The sequence below is a fragment of the Thamnophis sirtalis genome, unplaced genomic scaffold (genome assembly GCF_051295495.1).
Source record: "Thamnophis sirtalis isolate CommonGarterSnake01/CBP01778 unplaced genomic scaffold, rThaSir2_p1.2 scaffold_3, whole genome shotgun sequence".
In the NCBI taxonomy this organism is placed as follows: Eukaryota; Metazoa; Chordata; class Lepidosauria; order Squamata; family Natricidae; genus Thamnophis; species Thamnophis sirtalis.
The window spans coordinates 38,023,311-38,041,789 of record NW_028261383.1 but is presented as its reverse complement, the minus strand read 5'-3'; the positions used below and the strand labels follow the sequence as shown (position 1 = coordinate 38,041,789).

The 18,479-nt window shown below is 42.6% G+C and overlaps 1 protein-coding gene across 1 annotated transcript in view; it reads left to right on the top strand.

The window, feature by feature from the left end:
* Positions 1–8,405: 8,405 nt before the first annotated feature.
* The window catches only part of LOC106551559 (uncharacterized), a 32,809-nt gene continuing 22,735 nt past the window's right edge, over positions 8,406–18,479 (top strand). The window contains 6 exon segments of the mRNA XM_087708194.1: positions 8,406–8,913; positions 9,132–9,246; positions 9,371–9,438; positions 12,887–13,016; positions 13,542–14,848; positions 15,596–15,599. Coding sequence (XP_087564320.1) covers positions 8,497–8,913; positions 9,132–9,246; positions 9,371–9,438; positions 12,887–13,016; positions 13,542–14,848; positions 15,596–15,599 — 2,041 coding nt within the window. The 5' untranslated portion in view covers positions 8,406–8,496.

Below are 18,479 nucleotides of genomic sequence, written 5' to 3'. Positions count from 1 at the left end.
TGCAGTTTAACCAACGATGATTGGCTAGGAGGGGTTATGTGCCAAGGCCCCCTCTACTGGCTTGGAGGATTTTCCCATGTTGATGGCCAAGCAGATGCCCACTGGCATCTTTTCCATCCAAACTCTGGGAAGAAAGCCCAATTTGGAGGTGCTTAATTCACAAGCTGAAGCCCAATTTCCGGTGGTTGGCTAGTGAAAAATGCTGGTCAAATCCCTTCTTGCTGGCTGGGTTGAATTTTCCATTTTGATAGGGAATCTGTCTTCAACTCAGTTGCAGGGTAATGGGTCATTTCATTTATCGCTGTTTGGAAGGAGTAATTATCTCCACTCCAGTCCTCCAGTCCCTTGCAGCTTTTACTAGTGAAGGGGGGAAAGATTGACTCACGTTTGGCTGAAGAAGATGGTCTGGGATTCCAAACACCTTGTCACTTCCAGCTGTGTGTAGAATCTTTCCCCCACTGCATTCCTCCAGATGCTATAAATCTTCAAACAGAAAATCCTTGGCACTCTGAGGCTTTGCAAAGAAGCTTCAAACAGAAATTCCTTTGCACTCTGAAGTTTTGCAGAGAAGCGCCTTGTCCAGCTCATTTTCTTCACTGATATTTTACGCTGACCGAGTCAGTCAGCGTTGGGAAATCAGCACCCCTCTCACCAGTCCCCTTGCGGGGGTGCTGGTGATTTATTTTAAAGAGAGATTTGGGATAATGTCAGCATTCCAAATATCATGCAGAATTAAATTAGAGTCCAAGGCAAAACTTTCCTCAAAATTCCAATTTAATAAGACAGACATGTTGTCACATCTGTGGAAAATCCCAAATCTGAAAACTTCCTGGGATTTCACCCAGTTGAAAGTTCATTATCTTATCCCCTCACCCATAAATTAAGGTTACCAGATTTTCAGATTGGTAAAGAGGGACACCTTTGACCTGGGGGGGACAACTTGATTAAAAAATTTATACGGCGCAACAAAAATTTTCATACAATGCAAAAATAGTATTGTAATATTTTTTTCATTTCAACATAACTACAATTTACAAATATAAATTGTAACTGTTGCCAAACATCTAAAATTTGATCACGTGACCATGAGGATGCTGCAATGGTCGCTAAGTGTGAAAATGGTCACTAAGTGTGAAAAATGGTCATCAGTCACTTTTTTCAATGCCATTGTAACTTTGGTCACTAAACAGCCATGTTCCCGACTTAACAACCACCATGATTCACTTAATGTGGCAATAAAAGGTCGCAAAATGAGGCAAAAATCATTTAACAAACATCTCACTTAGCAACAGAAATTGGGGGATCGATCCTGGTCGTAAGTCGAGGATTACCGGTAGCCAATTGCAAAAGGCAACTTTACTTGGAACAGGTGAGATTGTGCCCGGATCCCTTTCATGCCAACATCCCATCCTGTCCATGGGGAGAACTCCACAGGCGGACAAAAGCCCCCAATCCCCTCTCAACCTCCAGCTGACTCTGCCATCTGCCATAACCACACATGCCCCTCAAAGGCAAAACTCAGGGGGCTGAATTCTACAGGGGGAGGAGTAAAGGGGGGATTTGAGGGGCAGCCCAAAGCACCATCTGTCTAAATTTGCATCAGGCAGGCAGTAACATTTTCATAGACCATGATCAGAGGAGCAGCTGATCCTATGGAGAGACTCCTCCTGCATTCAGTCCCAGGCCTACAAGTGGAAGTACCCCTTCCTTCCTTCCTTCCTCCTTTCACCTTCCTTCCTTCCTTCCCTCCCTCCCTCCCTCTTTCTTCCTTCTAGCCTTCCTCCCTTTCCATTCTTTCTCCTTCCTTCCTTCCTCTTGCCTATCTACCTTCTGTCTTTCTGCTCTTTAGATCTCTCTTCCTCCTTCCTTCCTCTTTCCATCCTTTCACCAAAAATCAGGATGTTTTATTAGCATCAGCATCATTCTGCTGAAAATTCCAGATTCTGTGGTACTTCTGGATGAAATTTAGAAAATTACAGAGACATGAGGAACCATTATATAATTTCACTTGGCAAAACTCTGATTAAAATAATAGCAACAAAATGTAAGGTTTTTTAATTTTAAAACTCTAGCAAAACATAGATTTATTTCCAGTTTAGTTAATTAATGTCATTATAAAAAGGAATGCAATTGATTAAATAAAAATGACTTTTTCTTTTATTAAGAATACTTATTCTACATTAAACTAGAAAATATTTCTAGTTTGTTACAAGTTTTCAGGAATGCATGCATTCTTGAAACTGATATCATGTAGTGTTAAAAAGCAGAGGGCTAACTAAGTACACTAAAAACCATGTTTAATTATTTGCTACTTGAGACCAATTGCAATGATGAAGAAATTTCTATCATCCTCAGTGACAATATTTTTAGGACCAAATAATAAAACTCTGTATATTGGATCTGTTGAATAGAGAAAGGCCTGCTTCCCCACCCCACCCCACCCCAATGAGACGCCTTCCACGATAATAGGAGAGGAGAGCCAGCCTGGAGACAGCAATCACAAGGCAGAAAGTAGTGAGAGAAGGGGTGCGGGGGTTGGGAGAAGGCATGGGACGGGCTCCCGGCAGCGGCTGCTCGGATTTGCCATTTGAGAGAGAGGGAGGGAGGGAGGGAGGGGGGAACGCGAGTGTGTGTATCCCTCCTTCCTTCAGCCCAACACTCTCGCTGGCATTCTGGCCAGACGAGAGGGACTACAGAGGGTCTAGGGCAGCGAGTCATTCGATGGGAAAGTTGCCTCTTGGAAGGAATGACCCGGCTTGGCTCCCGCTTTCGATCTGCCGACCGAACCGAGAAGCGAAGAGGCAGGAGAGACGAAGCCGGAGCCAAGCCGGGTCATTCCTTCCAAGAGGCAACTTTCCCATCGAATGGAGGGAAAGCAGCCGGGCAGCCTCCATCGGGCGGTGAGGCGAGCTGCGTGCAAGGCCGCTCGGTCAGCCCGCCCTGCGACTCCTGCTAGTGCTCGGCAGCGCGCAGCCAGCGCGCAACCTCCAGCCCCGCAGGCCGTCCTCCCGGCGCACAGCCACTAGTCTATCTATAGACAAGATAGACCTGGAAAAATGAGTGAAAATGTTTGCAAGAGGAAGCCACGTGGTGGAGCCAAAAAAGTGGCGGGGCACCCTTTCTACAAAAATCGGGACTTTTTAAAAACGCCCCGGGATGCGGGAAAAATTATTAAAAAGTGTGACTATCCCACCAAAAGCGGGACGTCTGGTCACCTTAACATAGTACTTTCACCTTTCATTTTTCCTTCTTGTTTGGTCTGAGTCATTCTTTTACAGAATACGGAATAACAGAGTTGGAAGGGACCTTGGAGATCTTCTAGTCCAACCCTTTGCTCAGGCAGGAAACCCTATTCCGTTTCAGACAAATGGTTTTCCAATCTCTTCTTTGAAAAAGTGTTGGAACTTCTAAAGGGAAGTTGTTCCACTGATCTATTTTTCTAACTGTCAGGAAAATGGTTATTTCTGAGCAACAAAAATTTAAGAGAGATTCTTATTAGGAAATGTTATTTTTTAAAACTAGTACTTTTAAACACAATATTCTTTACTGCAGCATAACACTGCCAAAAGCAGATGGATTGGGAAGGCTTTCTGATCAAGGGCAGGATGAGTGCCCTCTCCTGGTTTCCCATGGGAAATGCACCATTCTCCACTTTTGGCATCAGCACCTACGGCCCATAGAAAATCCACCAGGGTGTTGACTCTACAAACAAAAAGGGAACACCATGTACTTGGGCATTGGGCCACTGTTGCAGGTTCGCAAAGTAGTGAGATCATAAGACTTGCTTCCCAGGATGCTAGACTCCCTCTCTTTAACCCTTTGAGCTTCGCAGGCAGTTAAAAAGAATGTGTCTGGGTTCCATATAGCCTCCAAAATTAAATCAAAGTCCAAGGCAAAGTATTGCTCAAATTTCCAATTTATTAAGAGAGCCATGTTGGCACATCTGGGTAAACCTGAATCTGAAAGCTTCCTGGTTTTCCCCACCCAGTTGAAATTTCACGATCTTGCCCCCACACCCACAAGTCCATCACATGGTCCAATCTTCCACTGCCATGCTGGCAGTTCCACATATCCAGTTCCGGCCAGGTACAAAGGATGACTTTGCCTTTCTAGAATGGAATTTTGTTTTGGCTGCATAGCATCTAAGTCCATACAATCCCCCCTCCCATTCTCCCACAATAGAAAAGGCATAGTAGAATAATAGAAAGTGTCGCAGGCCAAAGATCCAAAAGGATTGTGGCTGCAGCCCTGACAGAACACCTTAAAGGAAAGAGAGCCCGAGGAGGAAAGGGCTGGTGTGTGCAGGGGGGGGGATGTTCTTCCCATATGTAAGAAGAAATCAACCCCCCCCATTATCCCAAATAAAATATTAACCATCAAAAAAATATTATCCATAAGGAAAAGCCTCAGAAAAGTCAAAAGACCAAGATGCTAATAAAAACCGCCTGAAGCCCATTCCACATTCCAGCCAGATGCCTAAAGAAAACATTGTAATAAGACTGCAAAGGGATGCAGCACTGAAGATAAGGAGCTTATTGAAACAGGAATCCAACAGGAATCCAGCTATCTAGATGGCTCCATTCATAAGCAAAGCAAATACTGCCTGCAGAAATCCACTCATCGCAGGATATTTCGAAACCCCTTCCGGCAATTTTTACAGCTAACAAAAGCAGAATGATAGGATTAGAGCAAGCAGCCCCTCACACAAGACATAGATATCAGCCACAATAAGAATTACCCAACCCCCTTTCAGAGCACAAAGCCCATAGTGCACAAATCCCAAACTTCAAAAGTTACAGAACCATAGAAGAAACCTTCCACTCACCCAGTTGGATGGGCATGTGAGAGTTGTAAATTCAGCCCTGTGTTTGATGAGGGGTGAATCGTGGTTTTTCCTTGGAGCCTACTTTATGATTAAGTAAAATAAACCTGAGGTAGGTTCTAAGAAACATATTTTTATTATAAAATAAATAACAAACAAACTTACTGGCTAATAACTACATTGTGGTAAAGTTCCTAGCACACCTCCTCATGGCAGGCAAAACAGAAAGAGAAAAAGAAAGGGACATGCACACTAGGCTTACAGAGAAGTGTCCGCCTACCGTATGTCTTAGAATATAAGCACAGCTGGCAAAACAAAAGAACATCGTGACAGGGCAGTTGCCCCAGAACTGCACCCTGTGTCTAATTCAGATACAATCATTTGAGTCCTGGGACTGGGAGACCCCCAGATCCCATGTTTCCCTACCAATCTTTTCGATGATTCTAACAGGCAGAGGGGGAAGCAGAAGTCCAGACCAGGAATAAATTCAGGTCCCAGGAAAGAAAAGGGGTGAACTGGATAGTCTTTTCTGCCCCATTTCTTCGGAAAAAGCTCCTGGATAGGGGGAGTGGGTGAGCTTGCATGGGAAATCTCGAGCAGGAAATCAGAAAAGGTTAGCAAGGAAGAGATGCAAAAGATTATGCCTGCATTCCCATTATGTGCTGGATGACACTAAACTTGGTTTGCTGCCTCTGCAGTTCAATTGGTCATAGGAGGGTAGTGAACCAGATCACCATGTTGTTGAAAGAAATGTCCTTCTGGGTTCAGCTCCAAGTGGGGAAGAAGACACTGGAGACATGGAGGCTGCTTGGAAAGGTGGTTTATTGTTGGACAGGGCCACATGGCTTGAGCCCTGAACAGAAAAGGTGATCACATGTTTCAATGTTGATGGAGAAGAGAGAAGGGCTGAGGAAGGGGCTTGCTGGGCTTTTTATACCCTGTTTAGTCCCACCTCTCTGTTTCCTGTTCCTGTGTAAGAAATGTATTCTGATTGGTTGTCAGACTCCCATGGGGCCATGCAGGGGGCTACTCTCTAGGCTGTTTTGAATCCATAGATGGGTTCTCAGATGCCATGTGGAGAGTGGAGTAATATCCCTTCGCCCTGCAGCTGCAGTGGAGGAGTCTTTATTATGTAAAGTGTGCTAGCCTGGCCTTCTCAATGGCCTATTGACAAAGTGTGAATTGGCAGGACGCTACAGACAACTATTCTGTCTTTTAAAGCATGTTTCTTTCTTTTCACATCCAGAGAAATATTCTGCCTTTTCAATATTTCCTAGGATGTTTAATTTTCTGGGAGAGGGCTGGATGATAACTTCCCACAATGTTCACCTGTGTGCTTTTAAGCCTTTGTGTTTCATGTGAACTGAGCCCCTCGATTTGGTTGACCTGTTTGTGTTAAGGGCATCTTGTGGGAACTTGCATGGCTGAGTGTAGGAAGAAAGAGAAATGGGGGATCCTAAACTAGGGTCAGTTGACTGGCATTTCATTTGATGTGGACTGAATTTTCATCCTTTGTTAAATGCCTAATACACTGAATATCCTAGGTGGAAGTCATCCATTTACCATCTCAGAAAACTATTTCTAGGGGGATGAGTGTGGTTGAGGGCTTAAGGGCTTGTTCTCCTATTCGCCTTCTCTCCTATTTCTCCACTCTTGTATGAGCACCTTCCGTGCACAGAAAATCCACCAGGGGGGGCACTTCAGCTTTGGGCCCCTGTTACAAGTTGGGAAGGCAGTGATGTCATTTGGTTTTGCCTTTCTAGGATACTACTAGATTCTCTCTTTAACCACATGTGCTGTGGAGGAGTTTAGAAAGGCGGAGAGAAAATCTGAAAGATCCAGAGGTGGAAAAGGTAAGTGTGTGTGTGTGTGTGTGTGTGTGTGTGTGTGTGTGCGCGTGTGTGTGTGCGCGTGTGTTCTTCTCACAGAAAGGGGGACGGAGGATTGGCCCTCTAAGAAAAGGGGAAGAGAGACATGCCTAGTCCTCATCCAGGTTCAGTTTTTTGAGTTTTAGGAGTGGGAGAAACTCTCCCCGAACCTATGTTTCCCTCCCTCCTAACCGCCCTTTTCCATGATTGTAACAGGCATGGGGTGGGGGGGAGCAGAGTACATGCATGCTGCCCTGGGGAACAAAACCAGATCCTCAGAAAGGAAAGTGTGTGTGTGGGAAAACCTGTAGAGTCCTTCCCATCCCATTTCCCGGTGAAAGCTCGTGTGTAGGGGGAGAGCTTGCATGGCAAATCTCAAGCAGGAAATAAGAAATATATTTGCAAGGAAGAGAGGCAGAAGATGATGCCTTCATTCTCACTGTGTGCTGGATGACACTAAACTAGGTTTGGATCCCCTTTCTAATTTGTCTTAGGAAAGCAGTAAACCAGCATCCCAAGACAGGATCAATTGACTGGCATTTCATTTGATGTGAACTGAACTTTCATGCTTTGATCTACACTTTAAAAAAGAAAGTCTCTCCTTGTGAGCAAAAAGAAATTGAAAGGATCCAAAATGCCAAATACACTCAATCTTCTTGATGGAAGTCATCACTTTACCAGTTCAGAAAATACTTTTCAATATGTGGGGATGAGTGTTGATGAATGGTCCAATCCATAACTTTCTGGCTGTTTGAATATATTCCCTTTTCTGTAAGGGAATCACAAAATGGAGGTCTTTTGTTCATCTTCATTACAGACAATGTTATTTCTTTGGCTAAGAAGACTTTAGGTATTCCCATGGCTAGGTGAACATTGCTATGAATGTGTGGGAAACGTCCCCCACCTCCAAGAATAACATTTTGGGGAAATATTAAAAAGAAGCAGAATATTATATTCCCCCTAAGGGAGAAATGGAGAATCGTGCTCTTAAGGGAAGCAGAAGCCAGCTTCAGTCTCCCTGCCCCAAGGGGAAACTGAGGGGGGCAGTTTTTAGAAATGCAGATTTGGTAATCCATTCAGAAAGATTGAATCAGGCAGAAACTTTAGATAAACAACACAATTAAGCCAAAGGTTGACAAAGTTGAGCTTTGCCCTGATATATGAATGGCATAACACAGGTTGTGGTTTCATGTTTTTAGAGCAGTGGTCTCAATCTTGACAAGGTCCTCTCTTTGCCCCTGTTTTTCATAACATTTCATCACGTACAGCGATCTGGAGATTCTGCAGAAGTCCCCAAAGGAAGGAAGAAAACATACAGGATGGTAGGAATCCAGATCACAAAGATGGGAGACTTTTTATAAAGGTTCTCCAACTTAGAAATTTCCACCATGCATGGTCATCTGACAGCAACACAAGTGCCTTCTGTAATCCTCCAGTCCCACTCAGATCTTAAAAAGAAAATTACAATGTATGTGAATGGATAGAGAATCTGTTCCCAGAACTTGTACTCGTGGGTGTTAGATAAAATTGTAGAATTTGCATTTCCCCTTTAGCCTATAGAGTGCCAGCCATGACCCCATAGGAATCCCACTCTGAACTCCATTTTGTCAGCCGTCCCAGAATGACATGTGGTTGGTGGTTCTGCTTCCTTTCCAATCAGCCTCCAGCCTTCATTTTATTCCCAGCGCCTTCCTCCTGTATTGGAACTGAACCAGATGGGTATTTCTGCCAAGAAATGAAAAAGCATTTGGAGATACACAACCTTCCTTGCACTAATTCTGAATTGTGTTACAGGGCAGAGAGAGAATGGCTGGCCTTCCTTTAGCAAGTGAGGGAAGTGGAAAAGGCCCTTCCAGTGCTCAGTCTGGAATCTGTGGGGAGATCTGGGCAAGAACTGGGCAGAAGATGCTGGAAGAAGGAACCATCGTTTCACAAGTTCAGGCCTGGAACTTCAGGAGCGTCCAATATCAGGAGGATGAGGGTCCCCGAGGACTTTGTAGCCGACTCCACTTCTTTTGTAGTCGGTGGTTGAGACCAGAAAAGCACACAAAAGCGCAGATGCTGGACCTGGTGGTTCTGGAGCAGTTCCTGGCCCTTCTGCCCCTGCAGATGGAGAGCTGGGTGCGGGAGTGTGGAGCAGAGACCAGCTCCCAGGCGGTGGCCCTGGTGGAAGGCTTCCTCCTGAGCCAGGCGGAGGAGAAGAAGGAGCAGGTTGAGTTGCAGGTGAAATATAAATCTTACCACGGTATTTCTTTCCTTTGTCACAAGTCCAGTAGAGTTGGTAAAAAGTTCCATTTTATATTTACATTTCAAACGTGTATTTGAAATTCCTTTGAGATTTGAAAAATCTTTGGCAGTTTATCAGATGTTAAGCAGAGGTAGGCACCACTTCATGATGTATAATGTCCATTAATTCTTTTTTTCCTGGATCCTATTTCAAGTCCTTCACAATGGAGATCAGAGATCCTGAGACAAAGGTGCATTTGTCAAATCTCCCTCAAGACCTGCCTTTCAGGGGGATCACTCAGGGAGATCCAGTTCAGGAGACCTCAGGAGGTAATATAAGGTCCTTCCACTCCTTTGATAAATCCTAACTTTCTCATCTTCTCTGTGTCCTCTCTATAGCATACCTCCTCCCATTTTATTAATTATCCCTTTTGAAATTCTGTCTCCCTCACAGGGAAGAATAGAAGGAAGTCGACTCTTTGTTTGGGGGGAGCGGAAACCATGACTGAACCTCCAACTCAGGTATGAGAATAATTTTGATTTACTAGATTTTTATTTTTTCCCTCAGGAAATCAGCCGTTGTACATATTATAGGTAGTCTTTGACTTAGGACCAAAATTGAGGCTAAATTTTTTGTTGTTGAGTGACACATTTGTTAAGTGAACTTTGCCCCATTTTACGACCTTTCTTGCCACAGGTGTTAAGTGAATCGCTGAAGTTAGAAGTATGGTTGTTGTTAAGTGGCTTCCCTAATGACTTTGCTTGTCAGAGGTTCACAAAAGGTGATCACATGACCCTGGGACCCTGCAACTGTCATAAATATGTCAAATTTGATCATGCGGCCATGGGGATGATGAACAGTCATAGGTATGAAAAAGGGGCATAAGTCATTTTGTCACTGTCGTTGTAAATCCCTAAAAACTGTTGTATGTTGAGGACTACCTGTACTGTCTTCTATCATCTTCCCCTTTTCTTTTGGTTGGAGATTCTTTTTAGGATTTTTTTTTAGATTAGTACTTTAAAAACAAAACTGTTTTCGCTAATTATTCTCCCAACTTTTCAATAAATAATGTTTTACAGAATTCTTTATGTTAGTCATGATGTCTGCAGCTTGTCCTATGAAAAACTGTACAAAAGAGATGGTTTGCGTCCATCAAACAAATGGATTGCTTGGCATTAAATTCACAGATGCTCTGGATAAACATTTCAACTAAACAGTGCAGACAGAGAATTAATTGATACAGAACATTTCTGTCCCCAGCATTCTAAAATTAATAGGGTTAACAGTGCATATAACATAGATGTTTGTGTGGGTAAGAATGTCAATTTTGCTGTCAAGCAAAATCAAGCATTTAATCGTGAGTGCCATACAATCTGCAATCAAACAGGTGGTACGAAAGTAGGGGAAGTCAGACACAACACAGGTTATGTAGACAGTAAACACATGGTCAATCAAAATGGATGCAATTGTATATACACAATGCACAGAGTATGAGGAATAAACAGGGTGAATTAGAAATTTAAGTAAATGAGACCAGATACGATATTGTTGCCATGACGGAAACTTGGCAGGTTGAAACCTACAAATGAAACATACAACTATAGGGTAATACAGCTATTTTTATTTTTTTTAAATAGACCAAATGAAATAGGTTGTAGAGTTGCACTATATATAAGAAATAACTACATCTCTACAGAAATAGAGCACAACAATGCTGATAACTGCCTTGACATCAACTGGGAGACAAACGCTGCACCAAGTGGAAGATCATACAGGTTCCTGATAAACCTAGCATACAACTTTGTTTCCTAAAAAATAGAGAAGGGGAACAAGGGAATCAACCAGATTGGTCTTAATTCTCAGAGAGATTAAATGATAGAAGGTGTTGAAGCTATAGGAATCTTATGGGGGAGTGATCATGCAATACCGGAATTCCACATTATGCAAGCACAAGCAATAGAACTAAGTCAAACTAGAGTCTTGGACTTTAAAAGACAAACTTGAACTTAGAGAGACCTTGGGAATGATTCCATGGATGAGAATCCTCAAGGGGAAAACAACTCAAGAAGCTTGGAAAATTTTGAAAAGTGAGATTATAAAAGCCCAGTCTAGCATAATACCAGTGAAGAAGAAAAATAACAGTTCTCAAAAGAAATCAGCATGTCTGCATAAAGAACATAAAGATAAGTTGAAAGACAAAAAGGACAAGTACAAAAAAGGGAAAGAGGGGCACATAACTAAGGCAGAATATCACCAAATAGCCCAAGCCTGCAAAGGTGAAGTGAGGAAAGCTAATGAACTAACGCTTATGACCAAAACTAAAAGCGTCTTTCAACATGTTAAAAACTTTTAAAAAGTCAAGGAAACAATTGATCCATTGGTGGGAGAAAGTGGCAAGAAGGTGACAAGCAACAGGGAGAAAGCAGAACTAGTTAACTCATGTTTTTCATCTGCCTTTACACAAAGGAAAAAACCAGTCCAACTTATCAAAAACAGCACCACAAAAAACAGATTAGGAACACAAGTTAAAATAGGTAAGTGACCACCTGTCCACCCTAGATGAGAAGACCAAGAAAGCTGATTAGGGGACTGGAGGCTAAAGCATATAAAGAATGGTTGCTGGAATTGGGTGTGTCTAGTTTAATGAAGAGAAGGACTTGGGGTGACATGACAGCAATGTTTCAATATCTCAACAGCTGCCACAAAGAAGAGGGAGTCAAGCTGTTCTCCAAAGCAAATGGGTGGAAACTTGGATAACCATTTGTCTGAAATGGTATGGAGTTTCCTGCCTAAGCAGGAGGTTGGAGTAGAAGACCTCCAAGGTCCCTTCTAGCTAAATTATTCTACCCTACCCTGCCCTGCCCTGCCCTGCCCTACACTGTCCTACATGGTGCCCCATTTTTGTAATTATTTGAGTTGGATTTGTGCTAGGAACCTCAAAAATATTTAAATATTCAAACTAGCAAGCTTCCATTTTTCCAATGCCTCATTTACAATCATTAATAAGAAAAATACACGGTTAACAGTTAAGATTATTAAAATCCCAGGACAGTAGAAATATAGAAATGTCTCCAAGTAAAAAGTGTTCTGAAAGAACAATTAGCCAAGGCCCCATTAGCTTAGAAAGTAAAATTTAATCTTCTGACTCGTGCCTGGATTTGGAGGCCAAACAATCCAACTTTGCATAGGCTACGAATTGTCTTCAATGGAAAACAATCTCCATTTCCTTATTTACTGTCCAGCCAATGGCTCAGACTACTAGCAGCTTCCTTGCAATCTGAGGAGGAGCAGAGTCTCTGGGTATTGATGGCACACCAGACAGAACCCTGGTTGAGCTCTCCCAGCACTTTCAGGAAGGTGTTGAGGATGAACAGGATTGCTCCTTCTTAGGACAACATAAGGCATTTCATAAAATACTACAAAGAATCCCTTCCCCTACAGACACATTTCCTTCTTTAAAGGCAGGAAGGGTTTAAAGGCCTTCAGTGTCTTGAGAGAATCAACTGGCAGGTGGGCCTTGGAAAACCCACCAATCAGGAACACTATCCAAGGAAGGGTTAATGTCACTGATTGGTGGGTTTTCCGAGGACCATCTGCCAGTTGATTCTCTCAAGTCACTGAGGACCTTTTGATTGTGGATGGATGGATTCATAGATCCAGAATGAAGAGTATTCTGATTAGGGTTTGCTGCTTGTTTGATAGATCAATTGATCCAGAAGAAAAAAGGGCTTATTTAACCTGAATGGCACTGAAAGTCCTACAGAATCATTCAAGTTCATAAAACCTTCCTAAAATATTTCTTTAGTCAAATGCTTTTGGTTCTGTCAATTTTGTCATCTAAACCACAGAGCCTTACTAAGCATAGAGCCATTTATCTTAATGTTTATGTTTGCTATATAAAATTCTTAATAATAGGAAAGATCCTGCAATTCTTCCTTGGTCTATTCTGTATTTTTTTCCCACTTTCAGGAGGTTCTTCTGCCCTTTCAGGAGGTGGCTGTTTATTTCTCCGAGGAGGAATGGTCTCAGCTGGATCCTGACCAAAAAGCTCTGCATTGGGAAGTCATGCTGGAGAATTATAAGAATGTGGCCTCTCTTGGTAAGGGTTTCCCACTCTCCAGTCAGAGAGTTCAGGAAGACATTTTGTAGTTAGATGCCATTAATTAGTTCTTATGAAAACATTTGTAAATTGATATCTTCAGAGGGAGAAGGGAAAGTTCTGTTTTTCTAGTGCTCCTTGGAAGGAAATAGGTCAATGGCATTTTGCTTAGATATATCTTATCTAATTTATATTTATATTTAAACATTTTATGACAAAGTAATTCCTTGGTTTGAGGTAATGCCAAACTTCATCACACAGATTTTCAACTATGTTGGCCCAGATGCTTCCATATCAGTCCTATCAAGAATTGCCATTCAGGTTTTTTGACTTAATGTCTTTTGCAAGGTTTTAGGCCTCATCAATAGAGATGTTATCATTTCTATACCATGCCATTATTAAGATGCAAATATGCAGTATATATTGGAATTTGGCACAATATCTGAAGGCAATCAATATGACTTCTGACAGAGTGAGCTTTTTCCCTAACCTTTCTCCCATTTTCATTTCTCTTTCACTTTGAAGGTGAGAATGAGAATAAAGACTCTGGAGAACCATTCCAAGTATTCAGAAAAGGAGATGTAATGGAGAAACCTGCAATTCAAACAGAATTCCAAAATCAGGAGAGAAACCTGTTGAATAACTGGAATAAGGAAAGGTCATCTCCTTCGATTGTTTCTCAGATGCAGGACTTTATTGATCAACAAGAAAAACTAAAGAAGAAATATATTGAGAAAGATGTTAGAATCTTCAAAGAGACATTAAATGTAAATGGACCATGTCCATCACAAGCCAAAGGAGGAGCCAATATGGGCAAAGACAAAGGAAAGAAATACAGATGGAAGTTCACACCTTCACAAGAAAATGGGTCTCTTGAATCACAGAAAAGTTTTCACATGGGAGAGAAGACAAATAAATGCAATGAACATGGAAAAAAGACTGTTAATAAAAAGACATCCACAATGGAGAAGCCATATAAATGCATGGAGTGTGGAAAGGACTTCGGAACACGCAGTAAGCTTACACTCCATCAAAGGATCCACACAGGGGAGAAGCCATATAAATGCATGGAGTGTGGAAAGGGCTTCATCCAAAACAATCACCTTATTACCCATCAAAGGATCCACACAGGGGAGAAGCCCTATAAATGCATGGAGTGTGGAATGGACTTTGGAAGACGCAGTAATCTTACAATCCATCAAAGGATCCACACAGGAGAGAAGCCCTATAAATGCATGGAGTGTGGAAAGGGCTTTATCCGAAACACTACCCTTATTAGCCATCAAAGGATGCACACGGGGGAGAAGCCCTATAAATGCATGGAGTGTGGAAAGGGCTTCAGAAGAAGCAGTGAACTTACACGCCATCAAAGGATCCACACAGGGGAGAAGCCATATAAATGCATGGAGTGTGGAAAGGGCTTCACCCAAAACAATCACCTTATTACCCATCAAAGGATCCACACAGGGGAGAAGCCCTATAAATGCATGGAATGTGGAAAGGACTTCGGAACACGCAGTAATCTTACACCCCATCAAAGGATCCACACAGGAGAGAAGCCCTATAAATGCAAGGAGTGTGGAAAGGACTTCGGAACACGTAGTAATCTTACAGTCCATCAAAGGATGCACACAGGGGAGAAGCCATATAAATGCATGGAGTGTGGAAAGGGCTTCAGAACAGGCCATGAACTTACATGTCATCAAAGGATGCACGCAGGGGAGAAGCCATATAAATGCATGAAGTGTGGAAAGGGCTTCAGCACACCCCATAGTCTTATTTCCCATAACATGATTCATAGACTGGAGAATCCCCCAAACAAAGATACATTTGGATGAGAATGTATGCTAATTATTGATTTAATGGATTCTCTGAATGGATTTCAAATTTACAGACTGAACTCTGAAAAAGGTTTTTAGTAATGAAAAAAGAAACAATAGGCATGGGTCATTATAATTATGATTTATATATTTTTGAATGTATCTATATATACAGTATATAGAAATGTCAAATTAGCGGCTCACAGGCTGGTTGTGTTACGTGAAGGACACGCCTACCCCAGCTCCGTGAATAGGGAAACTGTTGCAATATGTCACATGATGGCCACGTGACACATGGAGTTTGAAATCCGTGGTATATATGTTCATTTTATTTTATTTTTTAGAAATGAGTTTCCTGTTTTCCAACTGCCAGCAGTCTCCCAGTTAGTCATAGCTCTCAGAGCGATGCGAAGACATTTAACAGATGCTGCTTCCCTAAGCCCAAAAGGAAAATTTCAAAAAATAATAATAATCAAATTACACCCATGGTAGAGAACTGGGATCCTCCACAATAGTTAAATTTGCATCCCTAGTGTAGAACTGAGACCTGAATCAGCCAGTATCTATGCAGAAGCATTGAACATTATTCAGTCAAAGTCCTCATGATATGAGGGAGTTGTCACATGCAGATCAATGTAGAGCATGTGGGAAGAGCTGAAAGGATGAACAATTCCTCTCTCACAAAAGGAACCAGAAGTGCCCCAAGTGCATGTGCAATTTTCTTTTCAAGCATTATCGCCATGTTTTGCTCTTTTGTAGTGTGGTGAGTCCAAATTCGATTTAAATGAAATCAATTAAATATCAGTTGGGTAGTTTTGAGGATGTGTGCACTCACCATTGGGTCATCTTTGGCATTTTCCTCCTCTGAGGCCTCCCCATTGGTAGGACTCTTCATCACCTTAGGTTGGGGATCCTCTTCCAGAAGTTGTTTGTCCTTTTCCTCCTCCGAGGCCTCCCCATTGGTAGGACTCTTCGTCACTTTAGGTGGGGATCCTCTTCCAGAGATTGTTGCCCCAGATGACTATTTTCTGGTGGCATCTGGGGCCTTCTCTTTACCACCGTGGCAGTTGGTATGCACGTTTGTGGCATTGGGGCTGGAGCTAAGCACTCTGATGCTCTGTGGCTAAGTTGACAGTAACGGTGGCATTTTATTGGGCCCCACGAGGGAAGGAACCTAGTTACATCTCTAAACTTAGGAACCGCCTCATCACATTGTTCTGCTATCCATCCTGCAGTTTCCCCCTCATTCATCCATTCTTCTATTGTCGAGAACTCTTCTCTGTTGGAAGGTGGGGTAAGAACATGTTGGGGCATTGCAGGTGCACATTGTTCCACCATCCATCCTGCAGTCTTCCCCTCGTTCATCCCGCCTTCCATTATCAAGAACACTTCTCTGTAGGAAGGTGGGGTAAGAACCTGTTGTGGCATTGCAGTTGAGACTGGACTCTGTGGGGGGGTGTCAATCTCTGGGTTGGCCACTGCCCAGTTATCTGCCATGGTGCCATCTGCTGAGGGAGGGCAGGTGCCCACTGGCATCCCTTCCATCCATGACCTGGGGTTAAGACCCATCCTGGGGGTGCCTGATTCACAGGTTGCAGTTCAACCAACGATGATTGGCTAGGAGGAGTTATGTGCCAAGGCCCCTCTGCTGGCTTGGAGGATTTTCCCATGTTGATGGCCAAGCAGATGCCCACTGGCATCTTTTCCATCCAAACTTTGGGAAGAAAGCCCAATTTGGCGGTGCTTAATTCACAAGCTGAAGCCCAATTTCCGGTGGTTGGCTAGTGAAAAATGCTGGTCAAATCCCTTCTTGCTGGCTGGGTTGAATTTTCCATTTTGATAGGGAATCTGTCTTCAACTCAGTTGCAGGGTAATGGGTCATTTCATTTATCGCTGTTTGGAAGGAGTAATTATCTCCACTCCAGTCCTCCAGTCCCTTGCAGCTTTTACTAGTGAAGGGGGGAAAGATTGACTCACGTTTGGCTGAAGAAGATGATCTGGGATTCCAAACACCTTGTTGCTTCCAGCTGTGTGTAGAATCTTTCCCCCACTGCATTCCTCCAGATGCTATAAATCTTCAAACAGAAATTCCTTCGCACTCCAAGGCTTTGCAAAGAAGCTTCAAACAGAAATTCCTATGCACTCTGAAGTTTTGCAGAGAAGCGCCTTGTCCAGCTCATTTTCTTCACTGATATTTTACGCTGACCGGGTCAGTCAGCGTTGGAAAATCAGCACCCCTCTCACCAGTCCCCTTGCGGGGGTGCTGGTGATTTATTTTAAAGAGAGATTTGGGATAATGTCAGCATTCCAAATATCATGCAGAATTAAATTAGAGTCCAAGGCAAAACTTTCCTCAAAATTCCAACTTAATAAGACAGACATGTTGGCACTTCTGTGGAAAATCCCAAATCTCTAAACTTCCTGGGATTTCACCCAGTTGAAAGTTCATGATCTTATCCCCTCACCCATAAATCCATCACACAGTCCAATCTTCTTCAGCCACACTGGCATTTCCACCCATCTAATTCCGGTCAGATGCAGAGATGCGGAGACAAAAGATGACCTTGGGCTTCTAGAAAAGAATGACAACAACACATTGCACAATTCTCCTTTCTATTCCCCCCTCCCAACTACTACACTAACGAAGCAGCACAGTGAAATAAAAGAGAGTGTGGCAGGCCAAAGATCCTAAAAGATATATAACTGCAGGCCTGACACAGAGAGGTTAATTCAATTCTTTTAACCCCTTTTTTTGTTTCCATGTACATTCTTTCTTGCAATTGTAGCTAGATCTCTTTTTTCCCCTCACCTCCATATCCAGAAGAATCTTTTCAAGCCATCGGAAAATCTTCAGGTCTTGTGTTTGGAAGGTTTTGTCTCTTTATTTGCGATCTGTGGATTGATCCCGGTATCATTGCTCAGGCTGGTCCAGGTTCTTTCATGCCTCTCAAAGGCATTTGTGGGTCGTAGAGGTAATCCAGAAGGAATAAGACCTGTCACAAGCCATAACGATCACCTAGTATAAGAAGAAAAGAATTATGCGTAGCATGGATGAATGAAGGAGATGCAAGGGAAGACAAGATAGAAAGTGGATAAGAGAAACAAGGAGAAACAAGATAATCCATAGGAGGACTGAAATTTAATTATACAATAACCAAGGAAATTTAATAGTTGAAAGTTGCAGTTATATTGAGAAGTTTACTCGGGTTTCAACCAAGGTGTAAAAACTTTTCGGCCCCTTGTTCTTCTTCGCCAGTTTTCTTTTGTCCTGCTGTGTAGTTTTATGTCTCCCAGGTTTATTTAACCTCTCTCCCTGAATACAGAGGAGTCACTTCTGATGGATTTCTCTTCACCTTTATGCAGCCTGAGCTCTGATAAGAACCACGTTGCAATTACCGTATTTTCTGGCGTATAAGAGGACTGGGTGTTTAAGACAACCCCCTACTTTTCCTGTTAAAATATAGGGTTTGGGCTATACTCACTGTATAAGACTACCCCTCTTCCGAGGCACACCAAATAAAAATTAAAAAGCATCAGATTTTATTTCATTATGGTAGCTTCTGACGGATTTCCTCTTCACCTTTATGCAGCCTAAGTTCTGATAAGAACTATGTTGCCATTAGCTAAAAAGTGGTGAGCAAGA